The following is a 12,824-nucleotide window of genomic DNA, read 5'->3' as shown; positions in this document are numbered from 1 at the left end:
TTTAAAAATCTTGGCATGCGCACAAGCTCGATTCCAAGAAATAATGAAAAATTTCCGGAATCAACGTAAATCAAAGCAACATCAGCTAATATTAGAAGCATTAACTAATGACGTTATTTCACGCAAATGTTTCGTATCATCCGGAGAACCTAAGGAAGATAGGCTTACGGAAATTACAAAATTGCTACGATTAGAGCATTTAAGTAATGAAGAAAGGAAAAGCGTTATGAAACTTATAAGAAATAGTCAAGATCGATTTCATATTCCCGGAGAAAAATTAACAGCAACTCATGTACTGCGACATCAAATCCAGACAACAGATGATCGACCTATAAATACTCGACAATATAGATTTCCGCAAATCCACAAAGAGGAAATAAATAAGCAGGTAAAGGAACTGCTCGAGGCAGGGATCATAAAACCTTCTCAGTCACCTTACAATGCACCCATTTGGATAGTGCCAAAAAAAGAAGATTCAAAGGGAAACAAACGTTGGAGAGTGGTACTAGATTTCCGGGGCGTAAATGAAAAAACCGTGGGCGATGCCTACCCATTACCGAACATTGTCGAAATTATCGACCAATTAGGCAATGCAAAGTATTTCACAGTATGTGATCATGCCTTTGGGTTTCACCAAATAGAAATGGACCCCGCAGATAGCCATACACCGCATTTACGACTCCTAATGGTCACTATGAATTCGAAAGAATGCCCTTAGGGTTAAAGAATGCCCCCGCTACCTTTCAACGACTAATGGATCTAATATTAACAGGAATAGAAAGTGTATTCATTTATATGGATGATATTATTATTTCCGCTCTTACATTAAAAGAACACAAAAGAAGGTATAATTTAGTAGTGGAACGACTCCGCCAAGCTAATTTAAAACTACAGTCCGATAAATGCAAATTTTTAAAAACCGAGGTAACATATTTAAACATATTTAGGACAGATAATAAGTAGCGATGGAATTAAACCCGATTCAAAAAAATTAGAAGCCGTGAGACAATTTCCTAGGCCAAAAAAACTTCGAAAAATATTAAACAATTTCTTGGGTTAGCAGGAGTAGGGAAGCAATAGATACTCCGAGCCCAGGGATCTCGGGTTGCGGTTAGCGGGGTCGGGGGGGGGGTTCTGCTGCCGCGGGGGGAGCGCCGTAAGCGTTGGGCGAGGGGATCGAGGGGCGGTGTTAAGGGTCACCGAAGGGGGGGCTATGCGGGGGGAAGAGAAAACTGGGCGAGAGGGGGAGCGCGACGCGAGGGGAACACTTTACGTAAGGTTGGGTGTGGCAGGGCCGCCAACGGGGGTTCGTTGCGGGGATTTGGGGCGTTTTCCGAGAGGGCGTTCGGAGCGGCGCTCGCGTCGTTACCGATCGTTTTTTGGGGGGGGAGAATCGCGGGCTAAATATACGTTTTGTTCGTTTGTTTATTTTATTCGTCGTCGTCGCTTGCGCGCGTTTGTTTTTTCCAAGGGGGCGCTCGGAGCGGCGCTCGCGCCGTTACCGACCGTTTTGGAGAATCGTGGAGGGCCAATATATTTCTCGTTTGTTTTTTTTTTGTTTTTTGCTTCTTCGGCGTTGTCGCTCGCGCACGTTCGGGCGCGTCCGAACTCGTTCGAACCCGTTCGAGGTTGTTCCTCTGGACGTTTTGGGGGGTGGGGGGTAGGGAGAACGACGCGTTCGAGGTGGTTTGTTTCGCGGGGGGGTCTCGCGCGCCCGTCTTCGTCGTCGTCGTCGTCGTCGTGTTTTTTTTTATTTTACTCTCGGACCGAAGGTCGTTTCGATCCGCGTCGCGACGGGCAGGATGTGGTTTTCCTGCCCATCCCGACGTATCGAGATCGATGGGGATGACTCATCTGTTCGTTCGATCGATTCGTACGATTCGCGATGATTTATTTTTAACGCGGTCGCTCTCGTTGTTTCCTTCTTTTGTTTTGCGGTTTTCCTTCTTTTGTTTTGTAGTTTTTTCGCCCATCCCAACGTATCGAGATCGAGAGAGAGAGAGATGAATCGTCTCTTCGTTCGATCGATTCGTGCGATTCGCGATTTTTTTAACGCGCGTTCGAACTCGTTCGCGGTCGCTTTCGTCGTTTCCTCCTTTTGTTTGTTCTTTTATTTTTTTTGTCGGAGGATGCGATGAGCGGTTGTCGTCATTCCGGAAAGAGCGCGTCCGGCAGAGGGGTACGTTCTCCGTTGAGACGACGAACGGGGGGGTATAAATTGAACGGGCGCGCGAACGGCGCGGCGAACGGTCATTTTCTACGAGGATTCTAGAGCGCGGTCAAGAATTAATATATTTGTAAAAAAAAAAAATACGTTATGGGAACGGACGGACGCTATTGCTCGTCGATGGTGCGTTTGCTTTGCGGCAGAGAAGTCGGATTTCAAAACGTACTCCCTGGCACTGACACGCGGTGTCTCAAGCATTTTGTATTGCATATCATTAGAACTGACGTTGGCCTATTGGAAACGAGCTCTGTTTACAGTGTGGAGGAAAGTATAAAATAAAACGGGGTCCGCCAATATTTGTATCCCCATTTGCTCGGGGGATTCTAAGTTAATGTGTTTTTCTCTCTTAACGTAATATGAGCGACGAGTACGCGGAACTTTGCAAACCAACATTCGATCCTGAAATCAGGAAACCGATCGTGAAAATCAGCGAACCGTTCGTGAGGATCGAGGATCCGTCCCCGAGGGACTGGGATCCGTCCCCGAGGAACGGGGGTCCGCGGCGCGTCGACTTAACGAGATATCTGATTCGTCGCGAAATCAGAATCGCCGATCTCCGATCTCAACGGAGTTTTTTTGATCCTCATAATTACGCCGAAACATTTTTTTGACGGACTGTAAATGGAGATGTGTATTTAGATTTCGACATGTTAATGGTGCAATGGTAGCATCAGCGACACGTATTTGGGAAATGAACGATTGCCGCGATCACTTGTCCGCGGAATCGGACGTCGACCTGTTCTGTCGCGAGCTCATGCCAAAGTTTTCGTCCGAATCGGACGACGAATCGGCGAGGGTCGACGCGTCGTCGTCGTCAAACGCGCGCGCGTTGGTGGTGAGAGAAGACGCGCGATAGAATCTGGCTACCCATCATCTGCGAAGAGAAATCGGAGCGCGAAGTATTCGCGAGCGAGAGTGGATAGAGACGACGGTGGCAAACTCCGCTAGGACAAACGACTATATGCGCTGCTTGCCCGTCGAGTATTATCTTTATTGCAAGACGTTGTACGGAGGAGAGGTGATACGTAGGATTCAAACCTACAGGTCTCGTCGTCTCTTCGCTCGAGTGAGATTCAACGTTCCCGAGGGCGAACCCTTCTGGATGCGAGGTGGAACGAGTGCGACGAGTTGCGCGACGCGGACGGGTACCGCGCGTAGACACGGCGATGCGACGAGTGTCTCCGACTCCTGCGGGAGGAGTGTCGAGTCAAACGCTCCGGGAGGCGAGAAAACACGGGAGCCGTTACCAGAGCGGCGGCTCCAATAGCGCGATTGGAAGGTTCAAGGGAGGATCTGCGTCGACGATTCGAACGCGCCGTGGGTGCCGGTTTGGACGGCGGAGGCGGCGAAGGATTTTCGTGAATCGAGATCGATACGGCGTTCCGACGCCGCGTACTGACCGGCGCTGTGACGAATTCGACGTACATCGAACCCGCGCGATTTCTCGAAGACGCAAAGGGCACCGTGCTTGAAAAAGTGCGGGATAATATGACCAGACACTGGTGTCTGAAGATTAACGTCATATTCAACGGGGAATTCGTAGTGGACGTTAAGACCGACGTGAAGAGTATCGCCACGCGGAACGAACAGCTTCTCCCGGGGTCCGATCTGGGCGAGTGGTACGATAGACACGTGCGCGACGCGATTCTAACGCGGTTGGACGAATTTCAGGAACGCGACAGCGGATGGGCGCTGTCGCGAATACTGAACCTAATGGTAAACGTGAACAAATGTAATCCTATGCGCGTGGGATGTTGGATGAAGATACCGCGAGGTATAAGACTTAAACAAGCGGTTGTCAACCTGCTGTCGGAGAACGACGCGTGTTCCGCCCGCGCGGTGGTCGCCGCTCTTTATCCTGCCAAGCGGAACGCGGAACGACGCAACTCTTATCCCGATTACGCGACGGTGCTGAATCTCGACGGAATCGATTTTCCCATTGATATGAAAAAAATCAGAAAGTTCGAACGTCAGAACGACGTATCGATTAACGTGTTCACAACTCGGGACGAAATTGAAAAAAAAACTAAGTTCGGACGGGGCGCCGACGACAACGCAATCGTGCCTCTGCGGTTGACCGACGATAAGAGGGACAGGCACGTAAATCTGTTGTATCTGCGCGATACGCTGCGCGGCGTCAACAGGGGCCATTTCGCCTGGATAAAAAATCTGTCGCGATTGGTGAATTTGCAATTGACCGCGAAACGGTGCGCGAAGCACGTTTGCGATCGGTAGGTAAAAAAAATAAAATAAAATGAAATAAAAAAAAAATACACGATAAACAAGAAAAAAGACGAGGTGTTATTTTATATACGCATACTAATCGCACGCACGTTATTTCGCAGATGTATACACTATTTCTATACGCAGGGAAAGTTGGCCGCCCACAGCGTCGACTGCGGCCAAATGAACGACTGCGCCATCCTTCTCCCGAACGAGAACGACAAGTGGCTTTCGTTCGACAATCACTACAGAAAGGAGCGACTTCCCTTCGTGGTGTACGCGGATCTGGAGTGTGTTCTCAAACGACGGGAGAGGGAAAACGTCGAAGGGGGTGCGAGAACGGAAAGATACGCTTATCAGCGTCACGTACCGTTCTGCCTGGGCTACTATCTGTGCAGCACCTACGACGATACCGCGTCCGCGTACAGATGTCGTCGTGGCGAGGATTGCCTTTCGTGGTTCGCGAACGAGCTTCGCATTCTCGCGCATTGCGCTAAGAATAAATTTTCCACTAATTTAGCGATGGTAGAACTTACGGAGGACGAGAAGCGCGAATTTCGGCTCGCGACGCGCTGTCACGTATGCGGGAAATCGTTCCAACTTGAAGACAAGCGCGTGCGGGATCACTGTCACCTAACCAGACGCTACAGAGGTCCGGCGCATTCTCGTTACAATCTGAATTACAGAAACGTTTACGCGATTCCCGTGTTTTTTCACAATCTGTCGGGTTACGACGCGCACTTCGTCGTCGAGAAAATCGCGAACGAGTTCGAGGGCGGGATCGATCTGCTGCCGCTCACGAAGGAAAGTTACATATCTTTCTCGAAAACCGTTAAGGAGACGCAAACCGACGGGGGATGGTATCGATACGTGAAACTTTGATTCGTCGACTCGTATAAATTTTTAGCGGCGAGTATCGAAACCTGGCATCTTATCTGAACAAGGACAAGCTGAGAATCACGCGTTCGGAGTACGCGGATTTGAGCGCGGAGGATCTCGATCTGCTCACTCGCAAGGGAGTATTTCCGTACGAGTACGTCGACAGCGTGGACAAATTGCGGGAGACCGAGCTTCCGCCGCGCGAGGCCTTTTACAGCTCCCTGACCGACGAGACCGCGAGCGAGAGCGACTACGAGCACGCGACGAGGGTCTGGCGACGTCTTTTGTATTTTGGCTACGCGAAAGATCTCGGTGGTCCAATTGGGAGTGTAGCTTTTTTCGAAGATCGTTTTGAATTTGCTCACGCGCACCGGATCGTCGACTCGAAATCTCGGAGGCGCGGCGATCTTCGCGCGACCGTACACCGTGCGCAGCAGTTTTTCAGCGACGGTGGGCGTCACGTCCGCCGGACGCATTCGGATCGTTCTGTGTCTGCGGCGATTGTAATTCGACAAGAGGCGCGGCAACGAGTCTATCCATCTGTACGATCCCTGGAACGTGAAGAGCTTCCACATGTCGTTCTTCAACGTGCGATTGAATCTCTCCACCACCGACGCCTTCATCACCGAATACGTGGAATAGTGATTCACCTCGCGCTCGTCAAAGATTTTACGCACGTCGGCGTTGTAGAATTCCTTTTCTTTGTCCGTTTGCAGATTCTTGGGGTGTCGCGCGTTCTCGCGAAAGATGTTTCAAAGAGCCGTCGCGACCTCCTTTCCACCCTTGCTCTTGAGCGGGATCGCCCAGGCGTACTTGCTCAGCACGTCGATGACCGTCAGAATGTAATTGTGACCCGCGTTCGCGCGCGAATAGGGGCGCATCTCGACCACGTCGGCCTGCCACAGGTCGTCGTAACCGCGCACCACAACGCGGCGGCGAGGAAAGTTTTTTCGCGCCGGCGCGTGCAATTCTTCCACGAGTCTGCGTTTTTCCACGCTCATTTTTGTTTGATAATCCGTAAAACGGTTTTGATCGCGATAAGATCGACCTCGAGCTTATCTGTCACAGTAACAAACTCTTTTTTAAATTCTTTTATTGCGCCACTCAAAGTCTTTCCGAGCTCCGCGACGAAACTCCTGTTGGCCGCGTCGGCGCCGACCTCCGGCGCGGCTACGCGTCGTATCTTGCGTCCCGACGCGTCGTAGAAATCCTGAGCGTTCAAACGAAGCGCGACGCTTTCCAGCGCCCCGATTTTGTTCCCCAATTCTCGGATCGCGTTGTTATTTTTAATCTCTTCGATCAAAACGCTTTTTAGTTGCCCAATCGCGCCCCCTACGTAGCTCCTGTTCGTCGCGTCGGTGCCGACCTTCTGCGCGGCTAAGCGCCGTATCTTGCGCTCTCTTGCGTCGTAGGATTCCTCGTCCAAACGGAGCGCGTCGTTCCTCAGCGTCGCGTTTTTCTTCTCGATCTCACCGGTCACGACTTTCCTGAGCCGTTCGATCGCGTCCTCGACGTAACTCCTGTTCGTCGCGTTGGTGTCGATCTCCGGCGCGGCTACTCTTCGTATCTTGCGCTCCCTCGCGTCGTAAAAATCCTCGCTCACGAAGAGCGCGTTGTTGCGCGCGTAATTGCGCAGAGACTCGATCGAGGAGCGCAATCTCACCGCGGACGCCCGTCGACTTCGTTGCCGCTGCCCCGATTCGTCAGAGACATGCCGAATTTGTTCACGGACATCGCGCTGGTGGGCGCGCGACTCGCACTGACGTCGCGACCGACGCGACCGATCAATTTATGACGAAGCCGGCCTCGCGAAGTTTCTCGATTATCGGCAGGATTTCATTGTCGTGAGCGTCGTTGCCGGTCCGACGAGAAGCGTCCAGCAGTCGAAGTCTATCGACCAGTTCGTTGGGATCGTCCCAGTGAACGTAATCGACAGCGTTGTCGGTCAATCGCATGGCCGACGGTAGTCCGGCACCTTTCGTAGTCCCAACTCTGTGAGACGGGTTTACGAGCGGCGCTATTATATTTTTGTACTTCAGTCCTTTGTTACCCTTGACAAAATTGTCGGCTTTGCCAACGCGTTTGTAAGCGCTGGTGGAGAAAAGTATACTCCTGTACGTTAGTTTGTCCTTCTCCGTGTAGATTTTAGGGTCGGGTTTTTTCATGAAGATCAACTCGTACAAGCCGCGCGTGCCTTTGTACCGTACACCGTCGATGACCATGGAGTCATCCGGGTTCACGTCGAATCGCTTGTTGCCCAGCATCGTGCCTTTCTTGCCAAAATGCACTCCGTAAACGATGTCGATCTCCTTGTTTTTGTCGCCGCCCAGAAGAGCGCCCAAGTATTCCCGCCCTAACGGTCCTAGTTGGCTATTCAGAGCGTCGCGACCTTCCGCCGTACTCAAAGATTTCCTGACGGACTTCTCCAACGTGGGAGACGGAGTCGTTGTCTCCGAGACGATCTCGCGTTCTCTAGGTAAAAACTGGATCGAATCGCCGCGGATCGGCGTGGAGCTCGTCATGGTCGTCGCGGGAGCCGAAATCAGCCGCGCCGCACGCGGCTCTCTTTTTTTCGCGGTCGTCATCGTCCTGATCGGCGTGGCGAAAACGTCGTCGTCCTTCCCGTAATCGCGCTCCAGATCGGCGCCACCGTCGTCGTCGTTCTCGCTGTCCTTCTTCGCTCTCTTTGTCGCTTTCATTTTTATCGCGAACGCAAAGCCACCGCCGTCGTCGTCGTCGATCTTGCCCGGTCCTTTACTCGTGCGTTCCACGTCGTCGACGAGTCGTTTCAGAGGTCCGACGATAGGCTCGTACCTCTTTTCCAGATCGATTTCGCTCTCCATTTTTCCGGCCCTGAGAGCGGCGTACTTCCTGCGAATCGAGGCGCGCGTTTTGGCTATTTCTCGCGCGGTCCTCTCCTCCGCGATCGCGCTCATACTCGCGTCGTTCGACGAAGCGCACTGATTGGCTTTACAGCACGGCAAAGTCGTGGAAGCCCCGTCTGTACCGTCCGCCTCGCAACGCGCTGTCCTTGTCTATCACGGCGGAACCGTAGGTGCGTCGCCAACACTCGCGACAGAAGGCGCGAAACTCGTCGTACGACATATCGATGTTCACGTGATCGTCGTACACGTGTCGCAGATTGGTGCCGTCCTGCCTGAACAGGATCAACAGATTTGCGTTGTCGCGCACGAGATGCTTCGGTATTTTGGCGTACGTCTGACAGAAATAGAAGCAATCGATGTTCGAATGTCGACCCATGAAAAAATACTCCCTTATTCTGTCCTGCTTGTCGCAGGCCACGTCGTCGAAGACGAAGACCGAGTCGGGAAGCGCCTCGTCGGGCGGAACGACGTCGCGGAAAACGCTCGATAACTGATCTCGTCCATAGGCTCGAACAATCGTTCGAGGTATTGATACTTCGGTTGTTGCAGAGATTTCGAGTACACGTATACCTTCTCGAAACGTAGACTGTGCGGTTGTTCCAGCAGACTCAGCAGAACGTTCGTCTTGCCGCAATTAGAGGAACCGCAGATGATGCAACGGACGACGCTCGGAAGGAGAGGACCGTGCCTGCGCGATTCTCCGTTTCCTTTCTCGGTCGCGCCCGACCCCGCCGACGTTTTGTGATCCAGATTCGAGACTCCTATCGTCGCCGTCTGTCGCACGAATCGCATGTCTGCCCTCTCTTTCTTTCTCTCTCAGGTTTTTCCGCTCGGTTTGTTCGCGATGAGTCTCTCTCTCTCTCGATCGCCGAAAACAAAAGGAGAGGGAAGCGCGGACGTCGCTTCGTTTCGTCGCGCGTGCGCAAACGCCTCGCGCGCGAGTATAAGTAGCGCGAGCGTGTCGCCGTATCCGTAGAAAAAAAAAATTATTTTCTAAAAACAACGAATCGTTCGCGCGCATCGGCGAGATGTCTCACAGTAGTGTGTTTCCCATACTGGTGGACGGTTACGAAATTCTCAATCTAACAGTGGAGGAGTTGCAATATGTTCCGAAGGTCCTTCTGTTGCGTCAATTTGGGAGATACGTGCACCTGTTGTGAGACCGTTTGCCGGAACATATACGAGCGGATCCCGAGGTGCAGAGATATCGCCCGTGCATGCGACACTACAATCGTCCGTGGCAGCGAACGCACATAGACGGTCCGCCGCCGCTCATCAAGGACTGCCACGAGTGCAATCGTTTTCGCCCTGTGAATGGTGAATCATCGACTTTCCGTTTGAACTAAAAAGAAGCGAATCCTCCTCCTCCGCGACCAAATGCGCGGCACCGGTCTGTTCAATCGTGCGATAAACGCTCTTCCCTTTGAGCTGCACATACCCGGATATCAGTTTTGCGGGCCCGGTACGCGTCTAGCGAAAAGACTAGCGCGCGGCGAAAAAGGCATCAATCCGTTGGACGCGGCGTGTCGGGAGCACGACGTCGCGTATTCGCGAAGTGGCGAGCTCGCCGAACGACACGTCGCCGATCGACGGCTCGCCGAGAGGGCGCGCGAGCGCGTCATAGCGATGGATTCCACGACCGGCGAGAGACTTGCCACGGCGGCCGTATGGGCGGCTATGAAGGCGAAGACGAAGCTGGGCATGGGTATGGAACGCAATAGAAAAACGAGGAAAGGAACGGGATTGAGGAGAAAAGCGAAAACCGGAAGAAAGAGCGAGAGGAAGAAGCGGAGGATACTTCCGACGGCGAAACGCGGCGGCTTTTTGCCCTTTCTACCGATGTTGGGCGCTCTTGGTTCCTTGATCGGTGGCGCGGCCGGCGTGGCCAAAGCGGTGAGCGCCAACAAAGCGGCGCAGAAGCAACTCGACGAATTGCAGCGACACAATCGCGCGATGGAGGGTCGCGGGTTGTACCTCGCGCCGTATAAGAAGCGCGGAGGTGGCGCGAGGAAAGTCGGCAAAAAAAAACCTCGCGTAAGAAGGCGAGGTTAACGCGTCTACCTCCGTACGGCGTCACGACTGACGAGCAGCTCGATCGAGCGGCGCGTCGCCTGCGCGGGGTGTTTATGCGCAACGCTCTGCCGACGAGGGTGCGACGCGCGGAGTGCGGCATCGTGAACCTTGACGACGCGGTGGGCCCAGGCGCGCACTGGGTCGCTTACGCGAAAAAAGGAACTCGGCGATCTACTTCGACGCTTTTAGAAATCTCCGTCCGCCGAGGGATCTCGCGCGGTATCTCGACGACGGTGGCGGCGAGAGCGCGATCGTGACGTACAATCGTCGCGCGTTTCAAACGTTCGATCAGAGAATCTGCGGGCAGCTGTGCCTGCGATTTCTCCGCGAGATCGATTGGGGGAGCGGCGGAAGATCGACGTTCTCCCGCGATGTTGCTGACTTTCACGTTGACCGGGACCAGCAGCGTTCTCACAACGAGTCACTTTTTCGCTTTGGATCTGAGCGACGGCGATTACGAGCTGGGTTTGGCGACTTTTGAGACGTACAATTCGATACTAAACGTTACGTCCGCGAACAATCGCTTCTACTTCGGCGAGGACGACCGGAGAATCGTCGTTCCGGAAGGATCGTACGAGCTGCGAGCCGTAAGCAGATATCTGCGCGCCGCTCTTCTCTATCGCGAACGTCGCGAGAAGGAAAAAATTAAAGAAAAAGGAGGAAAACCAAGGACCGACGACGCCGGACGGGCGATAGAAAAAAACCGAACGGAGAAGGACGAAGACGACGACGACGAAGTTTATAGCGTATACGAGAACGAAGACGACAACGGTGACGGTTATGACGTGTACGAGAACGACGACGGTGGCGACAGAGTACTCGCTCTTCGCGCCAACGAGAATACCATGAGGAGCGAGATAAAGTGCGCCTACCGAGTGAATTTTACAAAACCGAACAACATCAATTCTTTCTTGGGTTTCTCGAGAGATCGTATTTTAAAACCGAACAAATGGTACGTTTCCGACAAACCCGTCGACGTCATGAGCGTGAACATAATTCGCATCGAGTGCAGCATCACCGCGGGAGCGTACAGCAACGAACGCTCGGTGCACGCGATACACGAATTCGCGCCGAAAGTTCCACCGGGATATAAACTGTCGGAGACCCCGACGCAGATCATTTACCTTCCGATCGTCGCGCAAAACGTTACCGATATCACGGTGCGAGTCGTGGATCAGAAGGATCATTTGATCGACTTTCGCGGCGAGGAGATAACGATCAGACTGCACGTACGTCGTCGTCACGGTTAGTGTGTGTGTGTGTGTGTGTGTGTGCGTGTGCGTGTGCGTGTGCGTGTGCGTGTGCGTGTGCGTGTGCGTGTGCGTGTGCGTGTGCGTGTGCGTGTGCGTGTGCGTGTGCGTGTGCGTGTGCGTGTGCGTGTGCGTGTGCGTGTGCGTGTGCGTGTGCGTGTGCGTGTGCGTGTGCGTGTGCGTGTGCGTGTGCGTGTGCGTGTGCGTGTGCGTGTGCGTGTGCGTGTGCGTGTGCGTGTGCGTGTGCGTGTGCGTGTGCGTGTGCGTGTGCGTGTGCGTGTGCGTGTGCGTGTGCGTGTGTGTGTGTGTGTGTGTGTGTGTATGCGCGCGCGCGTATCCCCGAAGAGAGAGCGAGAGGAGGGATGCTCGTTCTGAACGGATCTAGCGCGAATTGTGCGAACGAGCGAGCTAGCCCGTTGTACGACGAGATCGATAGCGCGGGGAAGAGAAGAGGCGGGGGAGGAAGGAGAGCCGTTCTCAGCGACGCCAACGTCAGGTTCCTACGATCGCTGGGTCTCGCCGTAAAAAACGCGTCACCGTCGAGCCGTTTCTACCTCGAGAGAAAAAATCATGGCCGACATCCTGAGTATCGGCGGTGAGCCGATCTTCGACGAGCGCATCGTCGGAATCGAGATTCACACGTATAACCCGTACGTCAACACGACGTTCGGACACAACGACGAGATACGAATACCCATACAGCAGCAGGATCTGTATACGCTGCCGTGCGACAGTTTCCTGTACGTCGAGGGACGACTCAACGACGACGGCGCGACAAATGAGGAACAATACGCGAAATTAGTCAATAACTGCGTCGCGTTTATGTTTGACGAAATTCGATACGAGCTCGACGGCGTGGAGATCGACCGGTGTAGAAACGTTGGCATAACCAGTACGATAAAGAACTACGTGTCGCTGACCGTCAAACGAGCCAGAAAACTGCAGAACGCTGGATGGAGTTATCCGACGAGCAAATCGAATCTGAACAACGCGTCGCATCAATTCAACTTTTGCGTACCAGTAGATATATCAATAAGAGATCTAGGCCGGGGATCTCAGGGGGGGTGAGGGGCGGGGGGGGAAGGCGCCGGGGGGACAACTTGGTGGCGAGGGGTCAGCCGGGGGGGGGACAACTTGGTGGCGAGGGGTCAGCCGGGGGGGGGGGACAACTTGGCGGCGAGGGGTCAGCCGGGGGGGGGGACAACTTGGTGGCGAGGGGTCAGCCGGGGGGGGGACAACTTGGTGGCGAGGGGTCAGCCGGGGGGGGGACAACTTGGTGGCGAGGGG

At 53.6% G+C, this 12,824-nt stretch overlaps 2 protein-coding genes across 2 annotated transcripts; both read left to right on the top strand.

Annotated features, from left to right (window-relative positions):
* The first annotated feature begins 3,715 nt into the window (after positions 1–3,715).
* LOC143898524 (uncharacterized) lies at positions 3,716–5,971 on the top strand. The gene is made up of 4 exons (XM_077408085.1): positions 3,716–4,458; positions 4,573–5,310; positions 5,358–5,658; positions 5,846–5,971. The coding sequence occupies exons 1-4, from the start codon at positions 3,716–3,718 to the stop codon at positions 5,969–5,971; spliced, it is 1,908 nt and encodes a 635-aa protein (XP_077264211.1).
* A 6,136-nt stretch (positions 5,972–12,107) lies between these two features.
* Positions 12,108–12,557, top strand: LOC143898523 (uncharacterized; the record flags this gene model as incomplete). The annotated part of the gene is made up of 1 exon (XM_077408084.1): positions 12,108–12,557. A coding segment is annotated over exon 1 (450 nt), but the record flags the coding sequence as incomplete, so codon positions are not given.
* Between the last annotated feature and the right edge of the window lie 267 nt (positions 12,558–12,824).

This window comes from Temnothorax americanus, unplaced genomic scaffold (genome assembly GCF_048541705.1).
Source record: "Temnothorax americanus isolate GAGA-0224 unplaced genomic scaffold, ASM4854170v1 Scaffold232, whole genome shotgun sequence".
NCBI lineage: Eukaryota > Metazoa > Arthropoda > Insecta > Hymenoptera > Formicidae > Temnothorax > Temnothorax americanus.
The sequence above is the reverse complement of the archived record's forward strand: the minus strand, read 5'-3'. Positions and strand labels throughout refer to the sequence as shown.